This window comes from Petaurus breviceps, unplaced genomic scaffold (genome assembly GCF_028583685.1).
Source record: "Petaurus breviceps papuanus isolate PSGF00001 unplaced genomic scaffold, PetGlider_PUasm1.0 174, whole genome shotgun sequence".
In the NCBI taxonomy this organism is placed as follows: Eukaryota; Metazoa; Chordata; class Mammalia; order Diprotodontia; family Petauridae; genus Petaurus; species Petaurus breviceps.
In genome coordinates this window covers 2,325,585-2,352,471 of record NW_027185761.1, presented here as the reverse complement: position 1 = coordinate 2,352,471, position 26,887 = coordinate 2,325,585, and the positions used below count along the sequence as shown (strand labels likewise).

General features: G+C 36.6%; 1 protein-coding gene across 1 annotated transcript in view; it reads right to left on the bottom strand.

Moving 5' to 3' along the window:
• Positions 1-433: 433 nt before the first annotated feature.
• SPMIP7 (sperm microtubule inner protein 7) overlaps positions 434-26,887 on the bottom strand; it is a 72,743-nt gene continuing 46,289 nt past the window's right edge. The window contains exons 9-10 of the mRNA XM_069084511.1: positions 12,118-12,225; positions 434-582 (exon numbers count right to left, since the gene is read on the bottom strand). Coding sequence (XP_068940612.1) covers positions 441-582; positions 12,118-12,225 — 250 coding nt within the window. The 3' untranslated portion in view covers positions 434-440. The remainder of the gene's footprint in view (positions 583-12,117; positions 12,226-26,887) is intronic.

The window sequence follows — 26,887 nt, the reverse complement described above, 5'->3', positions numbered from 1 at the left end:
GTTCATTAACCCCTAAATGAAATTTGACATTTTCTTTAATTATGAATTTTTAAAAAATATTTTGAGAAGGCAGCAGACTTAACCAAACTGCCAAAGAGCTAAACAACACAACAAAGGATAGAAACCTCTGTGTAACAGATTATAGACCTCCAAACTTCTATTTAGTTAGATACTGCATAGTAGTTGGTGCTGTGATCCTCAGTCCAGGAAGACAGGTACCTATCTAAGCCATTCAACACAGATAAGAGGAGCTTAGCCTTGACAAATAGTATTCGTTAAAAAAAAAAAAAGGCAACAACCCCCCCACTTCTGATGTAGTGAGTGTTTAATACATGTTTATTGTGTTGAAGTGAAGCATTACAACTGATAAACCTACAGACACACAATGTGGAGTTTTTTCTGCAATTTTTTATTAGCATAGAGTATACACTTAATGACACTTACTGGACAGGATGCTCAAATGGCTTAACAGTTTGTTTTACCATCCCATTGAAAGAGTTGTATGGTTCCACCAGAGTAACCATTTTTGATAAAGGTCCCATGTGCCGATAATTAGGCACGTCCTTACTTTCCCATATGGTGCTGTAATTAGAAAAAAAAAGCATTTAACAAATATGAAACCACAAATCCTTATGTCTTGAAGCTATTATTCATTCATAGGTGCTCATATAAATTTGGAGAGCTGTAGAGCACATTGGACTGGGTGTAGGAGACACAGGTACTTCTAGTTTGAAGTACATCCCAACTTGTACACAAATTGTGGATCTTCATAGAACATTCCTAACAAGTCACCATGCAGCCTCTAATTTAAAGATTTTCAGCAATGAAGAGCTCATTATGTCATGGGATAGCCCATTCTATTTTTGGACACAGGGAGAGAAGTAAAACAAACATGGCTGCTTAATCACCTTATAGAACTTTCCATTCTGACACATGAAATATATGTCTTTTCCATCTACCTTTTCAGTAATGGTCAGGCATTTCAGACTTGTTTCCCATTAAAACTTACCTTCAAAAAATGCTCCTACTACTTCTAACTGACCTAGATGACAAATAATATAAATTCTGGTCATAGATTTTTGGATTTTTAAAGGGGCTAAGCTTTTTCTTTCCCAGTCCTGAAGAATGTAAATTAAATGCACTGACTCATTTAAACAGAATCTGGAGTTACTCTCCAGTTAAATAGGGGACGGAGTCACAAGTATTAGGTACGATTATAAGCACAGCTTCTTTTTTTCTCATGCTTTTAAGTTGTGGTTTAGGTAAAGAATCAAGTAGATGAAGAAATCCTACAGTGTTAAGTTTTTATTCTAATGATCATTCTAATGAAGATAGAGCTAGCATGCATGATTTGTGCTTGCCCTAGACCTTCTGAGCCCAAATTTTGAGAAAAGGCATTCCAAAATGTTTTATTATTAGCTTTTAGAGAAGGTAGCATGCAAGTATGAAAGTCCCCATCTTCTAGGATTCTACTGAATTTGGAGAATTAAGCAAATGCATTCAATGGTTCCAAGCAATTCCTGGACATCAGTATTATTTTTTTTCAGTATCAATAATCTCTCACAGAAAAGAAGCATGGTATAATAGAGAGAGGGCTGGGATTCAGTCATGAAAACTTGGTTTCAAATCCTACCTCTGACATAAGACTACATATCCTTCATTTAATGTCTCTCTGATGATACCTAGCTGTGAATTATGGAATAACACCATCTCCAAAGAATCAAAATTGCAAATGACAATGTAAGTGACAAGAGACAATGGAAAATGACACAGTAAGCATCATGGGCAGCTGTATGGTCCCATTTCTCATTCAAGAAATGGCATAAAGGATTTCACCCGGGAATTGTACAATGAGAAAAGAAGATGTGTTGGTTATTTATTGAGAGTGAAGAATAACAGAGAGCCTGAGTGCTGCACTGGTACCTAGAAAATGTTGTAAGGCCTACAAAGTTGTAGGTAAAGACTCAGTAGAGGATCCATGGGAGAATGTACACAGGAATAGGATGGGAGTAAGGAGGGAGGGGAAGGGAATAACCATATATACATACATATATATAATACTGTGCTAAATGCTTTAGATATATTATTTCATTTGTTCTTCAAAACAACCTGTGAGGTTGGTGCTATTATTATCCTCATTTGACAGTGGAGGAAACTGAGGCAAACAGTGGTTGAATGACTTGACCGGGGCCACATAGCTTGTAGGTGTTTTGGGTGTGGAGTTGAACTCAGGTCTTCCTGATTTCACTAGGTGGTGCAGTAGATAGAGTGCAGGTCCTGAAGTCAGGAAAACACCTTCCTATTTTTAAATCTGGCCTCAGACATTTATTAGCTGTGTGACCCAGGGCAAGTCACCTAACCCTGTTTGTGTCATTTTTCTCATCTGTAAAATGAGCTGGAGAGGGAAATGGCAAACTACTTTAGTATCTTTGCCAAGAAAACCCCAAACAGGGTCATGAAGAGTCAGACACAAATGAAATGATCAAAGAACTACCACATTGATTCCAGACCCAGAGCTCTACCATCTGGATACCTGTATGAGAATGCATGGATTTTTTCCAGACTGCACTGATGAAGACCACAAATCCATCCATGTACTGAAGGATAACAATTTTTAAGACTACCTTCTAGGTCTTTAAGTATATGTTTTTAAAATAAATTTTTAAAATGCACTATATCTCCACTTATATGATGAGAGAGATTGAATTAGTTATTGGACACAGATAAGCTCATTTCTTTTTTGAAATTGACACTCCAATTACATCATGTAAAAATGTATTAATTTTTTATGCTTCAATTAATTACCTGTAAGTAGAAATCAACAGATGAGAATCATACCCAGGTGATAATACCCTTCAGGATGCTTTAAGTAATGCTTAGTTCAGGATCACAGAGCTAGAAGAAATCTTGAGCTCTTATAGTATATGAGTTCACTGTCTTCACACAGCAGCCTGTCCACACTACCCAGAATAAGTCTTAACTCTTCTATTCTTTTTTTTTTGCTTTTTTTTTGGAGGGCAGTTGGGTTTAAGTGACTTGCCAAGGTCACACAGCTAGTTTTTGTGTTAAGTGTCTGAGGCCGGATTTGAACTCAGGTCCTCCTGACTCCAGGGGTGGTGCTCTATTCACTGTGCCACCTAGCCACCCCCTTAACTCTTCTACTCTTAAAGAGCAGATTATCTAGATCTAGTAATAACAAGAACCTTTTAGTTGTTTTCCCTGAATTCAGACCCCTCCTTTCCTTCATCCTTCATACATCCAATTGGATATTACTAAGACACAGAGCTGACCATGTCACTTCCCTGACCTAAAAGCCTTAGTGTCTCCAGGATAACATACAAAATCTTCTAATTGGTATTTGATATTTAAAGGCTATTTCTGTCTAGTTACAACTGATCTTTCTAGGTTAATTATACATATATATGTATATGTATATGTATGTATATACATACATACACACACATTTCTCCCCTTGCACACTGTACTTGATACTGCATCTTTTGCCTCCATGTTTCTGTATTTCAGTGCTTTGAATGCTCTCTCCACTCACCTCCACCTGTTCAATCAATCAATAAACATTTTCTAATTAACTGCTACATTCCAAAAACTGTGCTAGGCATTGGGGATACAGTGATAAAAAGAAAACAGTCTATGGCTCCAGGAAACTTATATTCTATTGGGATAGACAACATATACACATATAAGTAAAAACAAATTCTATCAAAATAAATACAAGGTAGTTGAGGGAGTATCTGTGGTAGTTGAGTTGATATGAAAGAAACCATGTGCCTAGAGGTCAGCCTGTTCTAAGACACAGAGATGAAAAATGGAAGGGAGTTTGTGAGGAATAACAAGAAATCTAATTTGGTTCTTCCCACCAAAATCCTTGGCACTGTCAAGTGGTGAAATGCCAGAAACTGATATGTTTTTATCAGGGGAAATAATCTTAAAGAACAGGCATTCACATCTACTTTGTTACTGTCCCGTAAGGTCCATGGGATCTTTCCATCTGATTTGCAGCTGAAACTTTTCCAACTTTCCAGTTGTCTTCTCCAATAAAGTAAGAATAAATAAATAATAGAAGCCCTTGATAGCTCTTTGATAGTCTGGATGAGAATCCAGATTAGGATAATGGTCATGTGAGTGGACCAAAGTGGACAGATCTGAGAAATGATGAGGAGGTGGAATTTATTAGATATAGGTAGGCGATGAGAATGAAAAGTTGAATGAAGTTCCTTGATAGATTAAAGTCCCTGTCTTGCTAAAGTCTCCTGGTACTTAGCACAGTGCTTTGTAAATTATAAAATCTTAATAAACATTTCATTCATTCATTCATTCATTGTATGGGTATGTATTCTAGAAAAGTCCTTGAAAAATAGGTTAGATTACATAGCATTCTTCAAGGTCCAGCTCAAGTACCTCCCATGATATGAGGTCTTTCCTGATTCCTCCAGTTGTTAGGGCCCCCATATTACTTTGCATTTACTTATTTGTGTGTATGTGCTCTCCCACCCCCAGTAGATTATAAGTTCCTTGACAGTAGGGGCTATTTTATTATTTGCCTTTACATCACAGAGCCTAACAGAGTGGCTGGCACATCGTAGACAATAAATACTTGCTGAATTGATTTCAATAAAGTATAATAAGGTAATGTTAGAAATTGAGTATTGGGGAGGTCGAAATGACCTTGTTGCTCTGAGGGTACGGAAAAATTTTGGAACACCCACTAAAAGGAATTCAATAGGAAGTTAACAAGGGATAAATAAAAGAAAAATGAAGCAGCAGTGCAGGCTCATTTGGTAATAGGTTGCAGAAATCTGTCATGGCCCCAGTCAGTATATCTTCATAGCAATAAGAGTAAAAATGTATCAAGCTGAACAATTAGGAGAAAATTAGTTCATTAGCTTCTTGTGATCTACCTGTCATAGTTAGTCCTGGACTTAATCATTAGAGGTATTTTTTTTAATGGAAAACAAAAACCACTGAATGGCTTCTTACAAAGAAATAAAAGTTAGCTACATAGTAAAGGTCAGGTGAAATTGACCCTTAAAGGTCAAAGGTCAAAGTTAACTCTCTTGCATCACAGAAAACTTGAGACTGCTTAAATTCAGTACACTGTGTTTCTTGATTAGAGAATTCTAACCCAGTGTAAGCAGGATGATTTTCTCTGTTAAACTGTATTTTCACAGTTCATTAAGTATTATATTTCTGTAAAATATCACTGTTTTTCAGCAATCTCACTGTAAGAAATCAAGTAGATGTTAACTGTTATAAAGCTGAGAGAGGACAGCTTGAATAGTTGGATCCAATACCAACCTTTGTCAATCATCTCTTAGGGTCCAATTCCACCCAACAAACAATTATTAAATGCCTTCTAGTCAATGAATTAGGTGCAGGGGATTAAAAACAATAACAAAAAAGCAAAGTTCTTGTCCTCAGGTAACATACATTTTACATATACACAGATAAGTAAACAGAAGGCAATTTGGAGAGGGAAAGTTACAACAGGGGTGGGGGGAAATAAAGGAGATTTCCACTGAGAAGGTAATACCTGAGCTGAATCTTGAAGGAAGATAAGGATTCTGAGAAATGGAACAGAAGGAGTGTATTTGGGCATGGGGTGAGTGAGTTGTACCAATGTACAAAGGCTGGGGATGGAAAACAGTCTGGGAAGTAATTCAGCTGGAATTTAGGGTCTGTAAGGGAGAATAATGTAACATAAGGCTGGAAAGAGAAGTTGGAGCCAGACTGTAAAAGGTCTTAATTCCCAATGTCTGAGTTTATATTTTGCCCTATAGATGAAACAGGGCTATTGCAAGATTTTAGTTAAGGGATCATATCACAAATAGATTTTTAGCTTAATGAGATTACTTTGGCAACTTTAAGGAAGATGTATTAGACAAGAGAGAATGTAAGCAAGTAAATACAAAAGGGGTTATTACAATAGCCCATTTTAGAGATAATGAGGGCTTGAATAAGGATGGTGGTGATATGAGTGGAGATAATAGAGAAATAGAAGCAATGTTATGGTGGTAGGATCAATAAGACTTGGCAACTGATTGTGTTGGGTAATAGAGAAAGGTAAATCAAGGATGACTTTCAACCTGAGGAATTGGAAGAATGGTCATATCCTCATAACAGAACTTAGAGGAAAAGTAACTTTAGCAGTGAAAGAATATTATTCCCTTTTGGACATATTGAGTTTGAGATGTCAGTGGGAACTCCTGGTGAAGATATCCTGGTATCAATTAGCAATAGATGACTAGGGTTAAGGACAGAGATAAGACAGACAGATCAACATATAGCTAGCCTCCTGGATAGAGAGTTAAGCTACATAGATTTGGTAAGTATTTACATGAAGCTGATAATTGAATATATGAAACTGGTGAACACAAATGGAGAGAGGGTCAAATGAGAAGAAGGTTCAGTCTAGACACTTGAGGACACCATGCGTGGGAGGTAGGAAATGGATGAGTAAATAGGAAAGAAAAATGAAAAGTAAGAGTCATAAAAGTAAGAAGAGTGAGTAAGTAAAGTCATAAAAGAAGAGAGTAGTGTTGCAAAGGCCAACAGTAAAGAAAATATGCAGGAGAAGAGGCTAGTTGATATTCCCAAATTAAAGAGAAATCAAGAATTTAATAGTTAAGAGTTTTTTTTGAAACCTTGGAGGGAACAGTTTTAGTAGAGTGGTAAGGTAAGAGGCAGCATAAGAAATTAATGTGTGTGCAATTGGGGAAATAAGATATATAGGCACTGGGGTATAGAAATCCATCTTGCCCTACTAGAAAGTTATAGGGGAAAGGGGGAGGATATAAGAGAGAGCAGATCGGGGAAAGGGCTATTCATTAGGCTTGCTATCTTGGGGTGGGGTAGGGGAAAGACGGGGAGAAAATTTGTAACTCAAAATCGGTGGAAATTAATGTTGAAAACCAAAAATGAATAGATAAAATAAATTTTAAAAAATTAATGTGTGGGTAGTGAAGAAGTAGAGATGAATAGGAGTAGACAAATCTTTCTAGGAGATTGGCAGTGAATGGGAGGGGAGTTCTACAGGCCAATAGGTTGAGGGGATGGCGTGGTTAAAATTTTTTTTTAAGGATGTGGGAAACCTGGTTATACTTGTAGATGTTAGGGGAGGAAAGAAGTAGAAAGAGAAAGACTGAAGATGACTGAGAAGGAAGAAATGTTTTCTGAGACAAGTGCCTGGAGTAAATAAGAGATGAAAGGGCACAACTGAGAGATTAGCTTGACAAGGAAGAGGAAACTGGAGCAAAGTTTAAGTGACTTCCCTATGGCCATAAAGTTAGTACACACTAGAGACCAGACTAGATATAGGACCTTCCTAACTTCTAGGGTGGTTCTTTATCCATCACATCACACTAGCTCACTATTTAAGAAAATTAAATTTGTAATGGACCCAGTCAGCATAGTTTTATGACATTCCAATGGCATATTATAACATCAGAGTGGAAGCGAAGCAAGCAGGGATCATCCAATGTTAAGGATTGGCCGGGCATAAATACCAGAAGGAGTAGAGGACAAGGGATTCAAGAGTATAATTGAACTGATAATCTATGAAGTCAAGACTATGAAAAGTAGAAATTGTGATCAAAAGAAAGATGTTGGAGAAAGAAAAGAGAAATGATAGTGGGAATGGAAGTCTTGGTAAGGATGAAGAATTGGTTCAAGACAAATGACCCTGAGGGAGAGATGAAACTAATGAGGTTTATCAACAGAAAATGGAATGTTAGAATTTGAGATTATGGAGACACAGAACAGGGTGATGGTGAGTTATAAATTTAGGAAATTTTCCTTATGTCTGCCTGAAATTTGCTTCTAACTTTCTTTGCTTTTCAGGCAAAAGATCCCCAGCTCCTTCAACCAGTCCTCATATAGGACGATCTTCAGTTATCTCCCCATTTTTGTTGGTCTCTTGTGGGCATGCTTAGTCCTGCCCATGTTCTCCATGTAACAACCATGACTGAGCACAGTACTACAGACATGGGCTGATCAGGTGTAACATTAATGGGATAATAAGATCTTCCCCACCCACTAACAGGCCTTACATAGAGTCCATTGGGGGAGGGACTTGCCAAAGGAGGAGCTTGCTTAGGGGGAGGCTTGCTTGTAGGAAGTCTTCCACACCTTTTGGTACTAAGTTGATTAAGTACTGAGTCATGAGGATTGTGATTCCTTATGGCTCTGAGAAGTATATATGTACTCTGAGTTGGTAGTGATTCCTTCTGGCTCTGAGAAGTATATATCTATATATATATATACATATATATATATATACACTCTGAGTTGATATTTTGCTTTGATGGTTCACTTATGAGAAGGACTGTTTGATTTCCTGGTCAAGCCTCTAAGTAGCCACATGTTCAAAGCCCCTCCAACTATTCAGATATTGTCTGTACTCCCTCGATCCAGTGATGTATGTAAAGTGTATAGCAATATTGCTTTCCTCAGACAGCTGGAGCCTTGTCTGCTGGTCTTTATGCTAATTTCTCTGTATTTTCTCTGACATGCAGGGTGCTGACCTTTTCCCTGAACTAGTGAATGTAATTAAAAATAGAATTGGTAACCCTTTTCTGAGCAGTCTTTCCTAGAATAGCAGATAAAAGAACCTGTGCTTGCAGGGCATTCTGTGTATACTAGGGTGCTTGCTGTTACATCAGGGCAAAGGACTTTCTGTATTTTCATAGCACAACTCTTTGTGTTGAATCAGAACTAATATCACCCATGGATTTGGAATGTTTGATTTTTATGCTGTCATGAAGATACTTCATTAACGACAAAGACTAGTGATCCTGAGGTTCCATCATGAAGACTCCCAATGGTACATCAGAACCATTATAGAATATATATTGGACTTGTTAAATTCCCAGTGGCACAAGGATGAGTTATCAAGTGAGCCAATCACATGCTAGTAAATATTTCTCTTTTTGAGAACAAACATAAATTATAGCTTGCAGAGTCGTCTTAATGTGGATTTTTATCTCTTTAAAAAAAAGTTTTCCTCATATGAAATAAACAAAATACTCAGTTTTACTTAATTTTCAAAGATTATACTTAAATCCTATTGCCTGGAAGTTGATTCACCTTTAAGTAAACTCTACAAAAACATAGCTGCACCTTGTGGGTATGGGTGGCATTTGAAGAGTTGAATTTAGAACAAACTGACAGTTCAAAACCATTACATTTAAGACCTTTGTTGTGTTGGGTTTTAACTTTGCCTTCTGTTCTCTATTGTCTCAACTTTGTCATAACAGGAAAAACACTGGTTTACCTAAGTTCAGGTACAGTTTCTTCTGAACCAGATTGATGAAGAGATAGTGGGGCCCCTTAGAAAGCAAGAGCCTTGCTTTTCTTTAACTAACATCAGGGCGCATTTAATGCCATGTGAAATACAGAGGGACTGGTAAAATATTATTAATAAATAATTTGAATACTGAAATGTAAAAAGCTACTAAGGTAGTTGAGCTATCCAGTTTCCCCTACTGCTAAAAAAGGAGATTGCTGTAACGACTCCCTTGAGCAGAAAAAAAGATAACAACATGAAATATGACTTCACCATGATTTTCTGAGTTGTGCTGTCTAGGAAAATATGGTCAAGGAGATGGTTCCAAGTCTTTTGATGGGTACAACATTTGAGACCTTACCTGAACATATCTATGACATATCCCTAATTATGCCTCCCTTTTAAAGATGAATGGCTCTTTTTACTTTAGGTGGATCTCTGATTCAACAAAGGGAGAAAATATATACATTCAGTCACTTGAGGGGGTAAGTAGGTGAGGGAAGACATTCTCCTCATCCACTTCAAAAGGAACATTTATGGACAAAATCATAGAATTTTGGAGTTAGTGGCAGAATTAGGGTTAGGGTTAGGGTTAATCTATATCTGAAAAATAATACTCTCTACAACATACCTAACAAATGGTCACTTACCTTTGGCTAAAGAACCCCAATATTGGAAAACCCACTACCTCCTAAAAAGCCTATTCCATTTTTAAAAAGCTATATTTGTTAATTTTTTTATATCAAATCTAAATTTTTGCACATTGCCATTTGTCCCATGGGGCCAAGCAGAACAAGTATAACCCTTATGTGATATGACTAATAATTAAAATATCATATATTTAAGATAGCTATCATTTTTCCCTACTCCCTTCCCAGGCTTCTCTTGTCCTAGTTAACCATCCCCATTCCTTCCACTTGATTTACATATAGGATGAACTCAAGAATCTTCATCATCCTCATTGCTCTCTTCTGTACTGGGTTAATTTGAATTTATAAATGTCCTTCCTAAAATATGGATATTTTTAGTGTTGTCCCATATGCTGTTTTATTTTTATTTATTGTTTTTCTGAACTTGAAAAACACCAATGAACACAAATATTTCTACATACAAAGAACTAAAAAAGAGGATTGTAAACGGAACTATCAATATCCATTATATACATCTTGGTTTTTTAAAGTATGTACTGAATTCAGCAAGTTAGATCCAAAGGGGTCCTATCTGGTTGCATTTGCTTCTGAACCTTCTGCTCTACAATGTGCATTTTAAAAATGCTTCAAGGACACTCTTTTCTATTCTTTTTTTTCCTATGTTCATAACACAGCACTTGGATTTATTGAGGTTTTCTTATATCAAATACAATATCTCTTTCACATATTGAACATCTAGAAGCTTAATGTAAAATTTGTGGTCCAGGAAAATTTCTAACAGGTTTAAATTTAGACCATCAAAGTTAATGCTACTTTATCACAATAGCTATAGGTCTATGCTTTGTTTTGGAAAAAAATAGAGATAAATAGAAAGAGATAAAAGATAGATATATACGTAGATGAGATGGGTGGGTTGATAGAAAGGAGAGGTGATGGATGAATAGATGACAGATGGGTGGAGAGATGGTGGTAGATGGATGGAGAGATAGGGACAGAAAGACAGAGAGACAGACCAGCAGGCAAACAGGCAGGCAGATCATTTTGAGTGATTTGACACTATGATGAAGTTAAAACAAAGAACTGAACGTTAAATAGAGTAGCTCTTTTTTTTTTTTCAATCAGTTATTGATGAGTCATTGCAGACTAGCACCTCTAATATTGGTTTGTGCCATTTTCACATTTTCAGGACCAGTTACACTTTGGAGTTTTATAGTTTCTTTACTCTAACAAAGTAGAACCAGGGGCCAAAATGTCACTAATTTATCCACTTAATAGAAACCCATAGATGCCAGCAGCACATTCACATTTATACTCCTATGGTCATTTGAAGGCAGTGCTTCAAAAAATCACTTTTAACTTGATGGCAGTCTCTGCACTGGTCAAGGAAAGAGTACCAGGGATACCCAAGAGAAAGGCCCTTTTGATGAGTTGATGGCAGACTCCAGGTCCTATCTGGACAGAGTAAGGACCTATCCCAGATTATACCATTTCCTTTATCTACAAAAAAGAGTCATTCTGAATCTATTTGAGACATGGATTTACATTTTTAGCAATGCATTATTTTATTTCTAAGACCAAGGCTTCTAGCTTGTGCTTTCAAATTTGAATTATAATAAGCAATAAAGCGGTTTGTTTCTTTACTGGCAGCTTCAAACCAAGAAGCCTTCAGGAAGCTAGCATCTAACAGCTGTTCTTTTCAATTTGTAAATGTGATGTTTGAAAGATGGTTATTATCTTCAATAGGATTTTCTGTTTTCTGAGAAATAATGCAATTATTCCCAGGAAAAAAAAAGTGATTCACAGACAAATGAAAAATGTACATGGTTTCTAAACAGCATGCATTTATTTAGTTATTGCAGGTACATGTGTTGAAATGCAGAACTGCAAGTCTAACTAGCAAGGTTGAGTCCAAGCTAAAGCAAAGCAAGTTCATGCTTCTTTCCACATACATCAACTTTTGAAACCCTGATGGGTGAGGACTGATACTGATCCCTTGAAGTGTGAAAATGAACTCATCCTTTTTCTTGAAAAAAAATGTTGCTCCTTCATTTTTTTAACCAAAGCAAATTCATTTTTAGTATTTAATTGTTCTTTAATGAAATAACCATAATTAGGATTTTCCCTCTAATGGATCTAAACAAATTGAATAATAGTCTTTGTACTTACCTCCGAACTGCTGAACTTATGGATGGGATTGTTGGTGGAACATCAGAATTTGCTGGGTGGGTAGCTGTGAAATGAACCTTGGCAGCATATCCCGGAATATTTCCAGTGCTGAAGAAAAAAAGTTAAAGAGAAAGAAGGGAAGAAATTAGAAGAATAAAATGTAAAAAAAATCATGTTGTGTTTTTGTTGTTTTTTTTTAGAAGAAAAGGAAAAAAAATCTATGCCCTATATTTTCCCCTTCTAAATTTGAAGGAATGGAGTCTGACTGCTGAAACTGGGATGAAAGGCATAAATTTGTGGCATGATCATATACAGAAATTTCAATTTTCTCTTGTTCTGGGGTAAAAAACAAGCACACAAAAAACCCTGACAATGTTCAAAACATCAATTGCAATTTTCCCTTTTCCTATTATTTAGAACTTGCATATATTTTACAACTATGATTCATTGTCAAGAATGACATTTCATAAGAAGGAAAAATCAGGAACTAGTGGTTTACAAAAATATCAGGCATCAAGTTCATATATAACCTGGCAATGCTTATTTGAATATTTGTCCTCAAAACCACTTACATTTGCATTAACTCTGTTATTTTTCAAATTGTCACTGGGACACTGTATTCTGTATAAGTGATTTAGGATATTCTTGAAAATGTGAACTGTTAATTTTAATATAGCGACATATGAGTCTGTGTCAATATCATTTAATATCCTACCAAAAACAGAGGCAAGAGGAAGGAAGAAAAAGTGAGAAGACAGGAAGAGAGAATAATTGGGTTCTTTTTTATTGTAAATATTCTATAATAAAAGCTTATTTAACAGTGAGATTTATTTTTTAATGCCTAAAGAAAATAGTTTAAGCAATCATTTTCATAACTAGTTCATAAGGTTAAAAAAATAAAATTAGATAGATGAAGTAATGTGAGTGTAAAAACTTACTCTATATTCTAATTTCAAAAAGATCATTGACTCAGAGTTTGAAAAGGCCTTTCTAGAGTTTCTAATTCCAATTCCCTCATTTTACAGATGAGAAAACTGAGATCACTCTTTCTACTATACAACATTGCCACAGATCTTGATTTCTTCCATGTTGAATACTTCCTCTACCAATCTAGCCCTAGGCTAAAAAACACGGATGCAAAGTGAGTAGGAAATTGGAAAAGTGTATGTAAAGGGCATGTGTGCAGTGTGAAAAGATACATTTCTTCAGTGACATATCAGTCAATAGATCAAGAGATGTCATCAACATCAACTCAATTCCTAGTTTATTACAATAAAAGTTATTGAACTAAGGAGAAAAGAATGTAGAATCTCTGAGATAGAAGACATTGAGATGAAGTGGCAAGACTTGTGGATTAAGATTCAGAAGGAACCTTAAAAATCTATTTAAACCCCTTCATTTTAGAGATGAGTAAATAAACTATGAAAGACAATAGAATTTACACAAAGTTCCAAAGCTAATTTGTGGTCATGCTATGTTTAGAAACCAGGTATCTAGATTAGAATTCTAGTCTACTGTTCTTTGCCTAATTATCTAATATTACATGAATACCTCTTTTGTCCAACATCACCAAAGAAGGAGTTGTTCTTCATGGATGAGTTTTCCAAATAACTGAAACTCATCCAATTAAAGTGTAAAGATTTAAAACAATTAAATTATTTTTGATGGGTCTTTTTATAAAATATATCATAAGGTGGGCACCCATTGTTTGGGAAATGGCTAGATGAATATGGTATATGAGTGTAATGAAATATTATTTTGTGGCAAGAAATAACATATATGAAGAATTCCTGGGAAGACAAATGAAGCACTATAGAGTGAAGTAAGTAGAAAAAGGAAGGACAGAATGCACAAGGGACACAATAATATAAAGAAAAATAATTGTAAAAGGAGGATTTGCCTTGAATAACTATGAAGGCCAATCCTGATTATGGAGAACAGATAATGAAACGAACCTCCCTCCTCTTGGCCAAGAGGTAGAGGACTCTGGATGCAGAATTTTACAGACATCATCAGAAGTGTCAATTATTTATATTGAACCATTTCCTTTGTTACAAGGAGATGTTGAATGTGAGAATGGTCAGGATTAGTGCCCCAAATGACTATCATATAAAAACAAAAGTCCTCAATGAAGCATTTTAAAATTAAATAAAAATTATTACATATTTCCAAATTTTCTGAAAGCAAATATACTAAATAACAAACACTATGCAATAACATATAGGGTCACTACACTAAATGGGGCCAGACTATTAGGCTGTTGAGTTTTTGTGTCTCTTATTTTTTCTTCTTTGCAGTCAGACTATCAGCTTTCACTTCATGCTGTTGTCACTGTGTTTGTCTCTTAACAGTTCCTTTTATCAACTAACTTTCTAATTTAGTGATTATACTCTGCCTTGGGTTGGAGAACCAGAAAGTAAACCTTCTTAAAACTGTGTCTAAAATAAAAATGAATGGACTCTGAATGAGATACTTTGGAGGTTCTGCTATGTGTAGATTGCATGATCCATATTGCAAGGACTTTGTAGTATTCACTCTAGACTCTGTGGTGTTAACTTCAGCCTTTTGTAATATTCATCTTGTCCATCCTCAGGCCTTCAGAAACAACAACAAACTTATCCAGAGACTCAGTCATATCTTAGAGCTGAGATTCTTAATTTCATTTTTATGTCATAGACTCATTTGGCAGCCTAGCAAAGAACTCTTATGAAAGGTATAAAATATATGAGATTACAGAAGAAATTGATTATATTGAAATACAGTTAGAAAACTATTTTAAGACAACACATTCTTGGACCCCAGGTTAAGGACTCTTGCCTTAGAGAGCTGAGGATACAGAATAAATGACTTATGGATTAGTAGGATGACATGGATATCATATCAGAATTTTGAGAAGGTAGCAAGGTGGTGAAGTGGGAAGAACACCAGATTTGGAGACAGGAAAATCTGAGTTCAAATTCAGCCCCAGAACGTTACTAGCTGAATAACCCTGGGCAAGTTACAACTTTCCTCAGCCTGATTTTTCTCCTCTCTGAGGTGGGGACAATAATAACCCCTACCCCACAAGGTTATTGTAAGAATTAATAATTAACAAGCCTTTATTGAACATCTACAATTTTTCAGACACTGTGTTAAGCACTGAGATAACCTTTGTAACATGCTTTTTAAACCTTAAAGTTCGAGATAAATGTTGAATATTATTATTGTATTCATAATAATGTATCTGTGAAAAAATTAAAAAACAAAAATATTCATTGAGTAGCTCTTATCATGTGTAAGGTACTGTGATGTATACTGTGGGAAATACGAGCAAGTAGAAGATAATTATCTTTGCCTTTGAGGAACTTCCAATCTAGTTGGAGAAGTGGGGGCAAGTGAGGTTTTCTACTGTATTCTACCTACATAAGGCCAGAGCTGAAGTCCTGTGATCTTTTTGGAGGGCCACGTTGTAGGAAGAATATTGATAAGCTAGAGAGAGTCCAGAGGGGAGTGACCAGGATGGCAAAGGAACCATACAAATATCATTATTGGGTCATTTAACCTGGGGCAGAAAATGCTTAGAGTACTTCAAGAGCTCTCATGTGGAAAAGAGGTGCCCTGTATCAAAATGCTTAAAATATTGATTTTTTGGCAATTAGGAGCAAAAATGTTTCAACATTTATTAGATTTATCTAGAGGCAGACTTAGCTGCCTAAGGAGATAGTAGGTAGCCTTGCACTTGAGGTCTCCAAGTAAAGACTAAATTGACTATTTGTTGGTATGTTGTTGAGGGGATTCTTGGTCTGGTATCTTCTGAGGTGCCTCTTAATTTTGATAGTATATGATCTTGACCTCAACATTCTGAAAATGTAAATAACTATGTTTTAAATAATAGTTAAACAGAATTAAGGAACAGGCGAGATGACTCAAAATAATACATGGTTAATCATTAATCATTCCTCTTTGATTTACCCTGGGAGTTGAATAGAGTCAGTAGCAGGGATATGGTGCATTCACGTCATCAGACACAATGAAATAAGGAAATTGCTTTTGGAATCTTCATTTCAGAGTATTTGTTATCAACTTTTCTTATTTCTTTTGTGTTTTCTCAGAAAGTGAGAAAAGATTCTATACCACAATGATAAAACTGAGAGAAACAGGCACAAGGTTACAAACTTGGCCTTTGTGCCAAGTTATTTAATGTGGTTCCAACTTCTCATCACTGGGGTCTCTTTCTGTCAGTGTGACGTCTCACTTGGAGATCCTCTCCTCTGGTTCCTCATTACTGCACTGGGGCACAGTCAAAATGCAAAGGAGGAGAAATGACCAAAACCACAGACAAAGGCAAACAAAGAACCCACCTAAGGATTGCTTACTGATAGATGCTTTCTATTTAACTCTAAGAAGACCAGGTCTTTATACAGAATGAAGAGACCTAGATGTGCAGACAGAGGACCTGGGTTCAACAACCAGCTCTACTACTTAGTACCCGTGTGCCCTTGGATAGTTTACTTCCCATCTCTGAGCCTCAGTTTCCTCATCTGTAATGAAGAGAATTGGGCTAGATGATCTTTAACATCCTTTTCAGCTCTAAATATATGATTCTGTGAGCAAAAGCAAGAAAGTGTCAGGTGTGTTCTCAGGACACGGCAAATAGTTCCATTTGGTGAGGGTGCAGGATGTCTGAGGATAGATTGCAGTCAAATAGTGAATGTCAGTTGAAAGAGTTCGAGCATTTTCTGGCATGCAATCAATGACTTCCATGGCTTATGGACAATAGAATGTAAGATCATTGAGAGCAGAGTCTATTTTCACTTTTGTCTTCTTATGTTCAGTGTCTAGTACTACTTGTTACGCAATAGGCAATAATCAATGATTATTGATGGGGCAACAAGGTGGCACCTTGGACAGAGCACCAGGACTGGACTCAAGAAGACCTGAGTTCAAATCCAGCTGTAGACACTAGCTGTGTGACCCTGGGCAAGTTACTTAACCCTGTTAGCCTCAGTTTTCTCATCTGCAAAATGAGTTGGAGAAGGAAATGGCAAACCACTCCAGTATTTTTGCCAAGAAAACCTTGAAGGGGTCATAAAGAGTCACACATGACTGAAACAAGTGAACAACAACATCAATAAATGATTTATTGAATTTAATTGGTACTGGTATATATTATTGATCTTTTCCTTGTTAATATTTGCCTGGAAGAAAGCAAATTTTGGAATATGCCTTTGTCCCTCATTGACCTAGATAAATGTTTGTTGAATGACTTATGTTGAGCACCCTGAAACTAACTTAAGGAGAGAATGACATCAAGAACAATGTGAAATAAATAGTATAGCTTGCTAGATTCCATAACACTAAAATAATTGTTGTGTTGTAATCACAGGGATCTAAAGAGTGAATTTTAAAAATCCATTTGGATAACCTATATCAGACATACATGTAGCACCTAGCATGTTAACTCAAAAAATTTCAGTCATGTTTGTATGAATTGCCATTGCCTAAATGTTGACCACTGGCCTTGAGGTTTAGTTTGGGATTTCCTTATACGAAAGTGGCAGCAAATGAGAGAAGTAATAACAGTGGAGCAAAATTATTGAAGTATGTCTGTCTCCCCAAGCATTAATTAAAGCTTCCATGCATATTACAAAGGAAATCCCCATCAACTGTGCTGGAGATTTTTTCCACTCACCCTAAGACACCTGCAAAATAAAAATATATCACTTAGGTTACAGCCTCCTATTACAGGGCTTTCATAAAGGAAAGAATTTAATGTGAAGGGCTTGGTAATCATGGTGGATTTTCAATAAACATATTTTGAATGAATTTTTAAAAATTGTATTGCACAGGGGAATGCATACTCACATATATAGTATATATATATTTACACAGGGTTTCCAAAAGTCTTAATGCAGCTTTAAGCTCAAAATGACCTAAAACTGCACTAAGATTTGGGTATATAGTAGATGTAAACAAATCTATGTATATATATATATATATATATATATATATATATATATATACACACACACACACACACACACATACATACATACATATGAAGAATGAAACTAGCAGACTGAATTTAGAAGTCTGTTGAGCTTTGAGAAATGAATGGAAGAACACAACTGATTTATCTTGGTCACTTGATAAATATCTGAGAAAAAGGCATCACTGATATTGCTTGTAATTCATTCTTGCTTAAGCTTGGAGCAGGTATGAGAAAAAGGAGTTATTTCTCAGCCTTGATGCATCCATCAGGACCTGGTGTCCAACAAGCATCCATCACCCCAGTTGGGGGCACTGTGAGGCTGCCCGATGGTGCTCACTGACTTGTTAAAGAGGGATGGAAACAATATAAGAGTGAACAGTGGGGTTGACAGAGGCTGGCAAATTGATTTTCAGCTTCTGTGCATGATGCAACACTGCCCCCATTTGTGGATATCAGACAGAAACCTTAGCTACCTTTAACTGGAGAGGTTGTAAATTTCATTCTGATTCACTGAATCACAACCTTTCGTATGATTTTTATTCCTGGATGTTAAAATTATGTGGCACTGACATAAGTGGCTCATTTTCCTTCTGTTTGTGTGGAGCCTGATTTGATTTGTGAAAGAAAAAAAGTTACTAGTTGGTCCCCTAATTTTATAACCACTTATTTTTTTTTGCCTCTGAATCATGAAAAAAGAGACAATGAGGAAACTAAATAATCTTAGAAGACAAAGGAATAGGAAGATGGCCATCTTGTTTTGCTTTTTCTATTTTCTTCTTAGTTCTTTCTATCTTTCTTAATCTTAATTTTTTCCATCCATCTTCCTATTTCTTTGTCTTCCAAGATTGTGTGTGTATGTGTATAATAATTCACATTCCAGATGTTTCTTTCACTAAATCTGACTTTCTTTATTATTTCAGGGGTGGGGAACCTGTGGCTTCAAGGCCACATGTGGCCCTCTAGTACCTCAAGTGTGGCGCTTGGACTGAATCCAAACTTCACAGAACAAATCCCCTTAATAAAAATATTTGTTCTGTAAAACTTGGACTCAGTCAAAAGGCTGCACCCGAGGACCTAGAAAGCCACATGTGGCCCTGAGGCTTCAGGTTGCCTTCCCTGCAACAGTAGGGATGGGCCTTGATTTGATTTGTGAAAGGGAAAAACTAAATAAATGATCATTTAATTTATTGTGTATAAAAGTATATTTTTGGTTTAAAAAATTAAGGCAATTATTTTATCTCTCTAGATCCAGAATCTTTCAGTGAAGGAAGAAAGGTAGGGTTTTGCATATCAAGACCTCCTGGGAACTTGGGCTCATTGGACTCTGATAGGAAGGGGTTCCTCTCATCCTGACTTCTGGGAGGAAGAAGGGGGAGGCAGGGCTTCAAGAACATTAGCTACTGTAAATAGAAGCATACTGTCCAGCTCTCAGTTCTATAGGCAGAAAGCCTCAGCACGGCTGGTAGACAGTGGCAGCTGAAATAGCAGTACTTTAATCAATCAACAAGCTTTAATGACATCCCCTTTAATATTACCTTCCACCTACTTGTATTTATCTTGTATATTCTGATTTATATATGATGTCTCTCCATTAGAATGTAAGCTCCTTGAGGACAGGGGTTGTTTTACTTTTTCTTTGCTCATATACCCAATGCTTAGCACAGTGCCTAGAAAAATGGTTGTGCTTTGTAAATACCTGTTAATTGATATTAAATATATACTATGTGTCAGGCACATAGAGCAACACAAAGACATAAGTGAAACAAGTTCTTGCCCTCAAGGAGCTTAAACTCTAATGCTGAGAGTTTGATTCCTTAGGAGTAAGAAGTCTTAGACTCCTCTGGAAGGAGACCTTGGAGCACAGGAATAAGGGGATGGAGGAAGATGCATGTAAACTCATTAAAATGTTCAATGTGGGGCGGCCAAATAGCACAGCGAGTAAGAGCACCGGCTGTAGTGTCGGGATGACCTGGAGATTGAATCCCAGGCTCAGACACTTAGCACCCACCCAGAAACACCTGGCCGTGTAACCTTGAGCAAGTTACTTAACCCCGATAGCTTAAAAAAAAAAAGTTCAATGTCTCTAAAGAGCATTTCCTGGACTTGAACTATTTCTGCCTGTAATATATAGCCGCGAATATGGTGTTGGAGAAGAGGAAACACTGTGATCTCTGGGGCTTAGTCTTTGGGTGGAGAAATTACCCAATTTTAAATTCTCCAGGTGGTGGCAGTGGAAAAATGACCCAGGGCAAACAGCTGTAGAAACTCAGCTGTGAGTATTCTTTCCTTGAGGGTCACCCTGGGGTGCCCTATTTTTCCACTCCCTTAGAAAAATGGTCTAGGTTCAAGTCCATCAAGTAAGATTCACAAGAGTTTTATCAACTTTATTACCTTTAGTCATACCTAAAGTGGCTGGGTCTTGTTCTTTCCTCAGTTGCCAATTCAACTGAATTCAAACAAGCATACATTTCTATTATAATCATTAATTGCTGTTGTTGTACAGTCATTTTTATCTGTGTCTGACTCTTCCTGACTCAATTTGGGGGTTTTTTGGTAAAGATACTAGAGTGGTTTGCCATTTCCTTCTCCAGCTCATTTTACAGTAATAACTAACTTTTTTTAGAGTTTTAATATTTCCAAAGTTCTTTATATACATAATCTTTTATTGGGTTCCTACCATGGGCAAGAGACTAAGCTAGGTAGCAGGGACATCCTAACACCCATAGAAATTAAGTAATACCCATCTTTAAGGAATTGCATTCTACTGGGGGACACAACATTTACACAGATTAGTAGTTACAAGATAAACTGGGAAGGGAAAGAGAGGACTAATGATTAGGGACACAGTGGTGAAATGGATATAATGTTGGGTCAGTAGTCAGGAAGACCCAAGTCCAAATCTATCCTCAAACAATTACCAGCTGTTTAACCTAGGGAAACCATTTAAACTCTGTCTACCTCAGTTTTCTCATCTGTAAAATGGGGATAATAACAACACCTACTTCACAGTCTTGTGAAAAGTTATTATTTGCAAAGCTCCTTGAAAACCTTAAAGCACTATATGAATGTTAGCTACTCTAGCAGGAAGTTGCTCTTAACATAAGTGTTGAAGGATGTTATGGATTCTAAGAGGAAGAGGCAAGAAGGGGGTGAAAGTCATGTGTAGGAGATAACCTAAGCAAAGGCACAAAGAAGGAGAAAGAGTGTTAATTTCAGGTAACAGCAAGTCAGGCAGTTTGGCTGGAACAGATTTGTGAAGAGCCTGGAAAATTAGGTTGGAGTTAGGCTGTGGATTAGCAGTTTTAAATAGCAAGCTGAGAATTCATGTTTTATCCTAGAGGCAAGAAGGAGCCATTGAAACTTCATGATCAGGGACAGATGTGACAGGCTGACTTGTTACTTGTTGCTCTCATTGAGGAGGTGTGAACTACTGGAAAGAGAATGGAACTGAGAATCAGGATACCCAGACTCCCATCTGGTTCATACCTTAGGGATATGATCTAAATTCTCTGACTCAGCAGTCTCATTGGTAAAACAGAAATAATCATACCTCTCCATACCTACTTACAAGATTTTTGCGAGGTGGATGAGTAAAATAAAATAGATATGAAAATACTTCAAAAATATTAAAGTGTTATACTATCATAAGGCTTTGCCATTCTTCTTATTGATAACATCATCATTATTCTCCAACCTAAGATATGATGAATGAAAGAAACAATACCCCTACAGAAAGCTGCTATGTCATGTAACTCGACCTCCACTTCCTGTAACTGATTATGGTTGAGGACCATAATCTAGGCAGTGCCATGGATAGACTTCATATGTTGCCCTGAGTAAGTTACTTATTTAATTTATGCTTTGATATTTCCATCTGGAATAGCAATTCTCAAACATTTTTACTTCAGGACCTCTCAATTCTTAAAAATTATTGAAAATTCCCAAGGAGCTTTTGTTTATGTGAGTTAAATCTCTTGATACAGTATTAGAAATAAAAAAAAAATCTTGGGATCATTATGAAAATAGTTCTGATCTCATCGACCCCGTAAAAGGATCTCAGGAATTCCTAGGGACCACACTTTGAAAACTACTAATCTAGAATATTCAGATAATATCTATCCACCCCACATAAACCATCAAAGTGAAACAAATATGAGATACTTTGAAGTACTTGAAAGTAAAAAAAAGAAAAAAATCATCTCAGTATTTAGAAGGCAATGGGGGAAATTGTCTTTTCTGAAAAAGAAAGAAAACCACTGAAAACTGCCTGTATTGTAGTAGAGGCAGGACATGTATAAGACTGAGGTGAAATCACTTCTGATTCTGTTTGGCTAATGTTTAGCTGCAAAACTACAATTGAAGGGACTACCCAAGACAATGGGACCACAAATGGAGTTGTGTTAATATAATTGTTATTGTTTCTACATTATGTTGTCTTTTATCTAGTTGTTCCTTTGGCTCTCTGTTCAGCCTACATATTTTGATTATATTTATCATGTAAATCACTATTTTAATTGAATTATGATCTACAAAAGAGGTGCTTAAAATTTTTGTTTCTCTTCCTTTATTGATCAGTTTTTAAATGTCCTGTACATTTTGAATAAAAAGTAAATTCTCAAATAAGCCATTTAGTTCATTACATATAACTGTAAGATATAATTTCCCAGCACTCCATTCAATTGTGTGATTTTTCTTATTTACCTTTATGATTGACTTATTGATGTATTCTAAAAGTAGGGTGCTGAATTCTTCCACTATAATGTTTTTGCTTTACATCCTTTGGCAATTCAATTAATTTTGTCTTTAAAAAAGTTCAGTGTTATGCTACTAGATGTATATACAATCAATACAGACATTATTTTGCTGTTAATGGTACTTTTTAAAAATATATAATGTCAAACTTATTTCCCTTAGAGTACTTCCAAGTACTGAAGTCATACCGTAACTTCTAATTTTCTGTAATTAGCTGATGCCTAACTCATCCCCACTCCCAACAACTCATTTTAAATGATCTAAAATAAGGATAGAATATCTTTCTGGCATAGTTGTGTTTTCTATGTAGGCAAGCTATTGTTGAGTTTTCTATTTTCATTTTATTTGTAACCCATTTTGTTTCTTTAGGAAAATCCAATGTATTAGTGTTCAAGATTATGTATACACCAGATCAAATCCTGATGGGGAAAGCAAGGAAAAGTGAGTTATTTTTCCAGCCCAGGTTTCCATAGGTAGACAGACAGAGAGGTCTGTGAACTGGTTTGGGCCCAAAGCACGCACCTAGGTGGAAGTAGTGTAGCAGGGTATGAAGAGGGCCCAGATTCATATCCCTCAGAGCCATACCAGGGCACTGCAACAGGGACAGGTGCAAACGGCCAGTTTTATCACCTATTCTTCAGCTGGCACAGATGCAAGTTGGACTGAGAAGGGGAATTGTGCATAGGGGTGTTATTCCTGGGTAGGTAAGTGGTGTACCAAAGAGGAAGGAAGTTTAGAAACCAGCATCAGCAGTAATGGGATTCAGACCCCAGGCTTAGGACAGAATCTCATATCTAGCTTGTAACCTAACATGCAGAACAATAACCAGGATAGGAATCCTAGGCCAAAGAAAAGATTATTATTCTGAACCAACAGAATTTGTCAGTTGGCTGGTAGAGGATGAATGCAGCAGTAGTCTCTGCTGGCTCAGACCCAAACCCAGTTCTGGAACTTACAGAGTTCAGACTGGGGGACAGCAATCAGACTTTGTCCTGATCAGATCACTTTGAGAGCACTGAAAGCTTTCGGGTCCCTAGACTGACTTTGAAATCCTAGAAAACATATCACTTGAAACTCCCAGAAAGCAACAACAGTACTAGATCTTTCCTCCAGAGGTGCTGCAGATCCCTGCCTCTCCTGAATATTCCAAAGTCAGGAATTAGTATGGAAGAATGAGCAAACAAAAAAAGAATTTCAACATAAAGAGCTAGTATGGTGGCAGGAAAGTTCAAGAAACAAACCCAGAAGAAGAGAATAAACTATAAGCAAAGCCTCAGAGAAAAACATAGCCCACACCAAAATTCAGTGATAATTCCTTGAAGACATGAAAAATTAAGAAAGAGTTAAAATATGTTTAAATAAATAAAACGAAAACATGAGGGAGAATGAAAAAGAAATGAGTGCTATAAAAGAAAAAAATTGAAAAAGGAATTAACAACTTGTAGCAAAAGGTACAAAAATCACTCAAGCAACAAACTCTAAATATTAGAATGGGCCAAATAGAAGCCAATGACTCCATGAAATAATAAGTATTAAAACAAAGTAAAAACACCCCTAAATAATAGAAGAAAATTCAAAGTACTTCATAGCCAAAGCAAATGACCTAGAAAACAGATGGAGGAGAAAAAATTTAAAAATCATTCCACTATCTGAATACCATAACTAAAAGAAGGGCTTAGACATCAGATTTCAAGAAATCTTAAAAGAAAATTGCCCAGATAGATCTCTTAGATGTAGAGGGTAAAGTGGAAATAGAAAGAATCAAACAGTCACCTCCTATAAGAAACCCTCGAATAAAAACTTCCAGTAATAGGATAGCCAAATTTATAATTTCAGGTCAAATCAAAAATACTTCACATAGCCAGGAAAGAATTCAAGTATTGAGGCTCCACAGTTAGCATCACACATAACTTAGAAGCCACCACTATGTAGGAGCAGAGAACTTGGAATACATGGCAAAGAATTTGCCAGGAGGCAAAGAGTATGGCCTTATAACCTCTTGGCTGTGATAACTTAGCCAGAAAAATTGAGTATAATGCTTAAGACAAAAAAGACCTTTGACAAAAGAGAAGCCTTCCAAACATTCCTGATGAAAAGAACAGAGATGCAAATAAAGAATTTGAAGTTCAAACAAGAGTTAAGAGAACATAAAAAGATAGACATGAATGAATGATGATAAAAGACTAAACAAAGATAAACTGTTTACAGTCAAATATGGGGAGATGATACATGGGTCTCTTCTAAACCCTATCATCACCAAGCTTGACAGAGAGAATTCATTTAGACAAGGCCTATGCGTGGTTCTGTTATACCTTAATAATCTTAAGAATAGAGAGGGGAAGAGAAATATACTAAGGAAAGGGGGGAGAGAAGGGCAAGGAAAGTTAGGGGAAATGATCTTACATAGTCAAGGTATACAAGTAGACATCTATACTATCACGAAGGAAGGAATCAGGGGTAATGACTGGCACTTGAACCTCATTTTCATGTGAACTGATTAAAAGAAGAGAAAATACACACAAACAAATTTGGGTGTAGAAATATATTTCACTCAACAGAGAAATAAGAGAGAAAGGGATAAAGTGAGCAGGGGGAATTTGAGGGAGAATAGATTAAGAGAATGACTCCTAAGAAAAACAAGCTTTAAGAATACATACAAATATGTGTAGCTCTCTGAGGTGGTGAAAAATGGTAATGTGAGAGCGTACCCATAAATTGGGGAATGGATGAACAAGTTGTTATGTATAAATGTTATGGAATGCCATTGTGTGATTTCTTATCAGAGTAATGATCAACCATAATTCCAGAGGACTGATGATGAAACATGTTACCCATCTCATAATAAAAAGATGAAGGACTCAGAATGTAGCATGAGACCATTTTGGGGGGTGGGAGGCATCGCCAATATGGAAATTTGCTTTGATAACTATACATGAATATAATGGTTTTTATTGTTCTTATGTTCTCAGTTAGGGCAGGGGCCAGGAGGGGGACTGTAATGCCATGCACAGAAGCTTTCCAGAACTGCTACTGTGAACAGCTTTTTTAAAGTTCTGATTACTCAGTATAGTGATCACTCTATTTATTCCATAACAAAGCAAAACATCCATGAAGAATCAAGGTACAGCATAATTCAAAATACAGCATTCACTATATTTCAACTTATCACAGAAAATCACAATATAATATTCACAACATAGTCTCAAAGTAAAATAGTCACTCTTAAGTTAATTCAATCAGTCACTTATCAGTTGTATCAAAGTACACAGTCAAAGTCTGCCACTCTTGGAACAAAGTCTTGATTAACTCAATTAGTCACTAATCAGTAGTATCAAAGTCTTCCACTCTTGGGCAAAGTCTTGATTAACTCAATCAGTCACTTATCAGTAACCATAGCCAAAGTACTCAAAGTACAATCGGTCACTTATTTAGCAAAGTCTTACTAAGTATCATACATAAAACCCTCCACCCACCTTAGGTCACTAGTAAACTATAATTCCATAATCACTCAGTACCCAAGGAGAGGGCTTTTCATCTTGTTCTCATGGTCTCAGATTCCCTGGATCCTCTTCCATGGTCCCAGATTCTACCTGGATTCAATGGCAGACAGCTCCCAGTTCCTTGACCAGCTCTCTGGGCAGGTCTTGCTCCACACTGGCATTCACAGCGTCTAGTGCATGTCAGCTCCTTCCCCATTTCTGCTCCAAGGAATTCAAGGCTCAATCAAGCCACAAACAAAGTCTCAGAATCCTGGTCGTGCTTCAGTCACCTGGGCTCCTGGGCTCCTGGCTCCAGATTCTGGGCTCCTGGCCCCTGGCTCTGGGGTCCTGGGATCCTGTTCAGAAGAAGCTCCACAACCACAAGTTTTCAGGACTCAGTTCAACATTCTTCTCCTGTTATGTCAGTAACAAGGGGCAGGAGTCCATACCTTCTGTTCCCCCAATCAGAGGCTTGATCAGTTACTAAATTAAGTACCTGTTACTTTTTGCCAACACAAAGGGATCTTCAAATTCAAAATTACATTACCATTACAGGGACTTGGAGTAG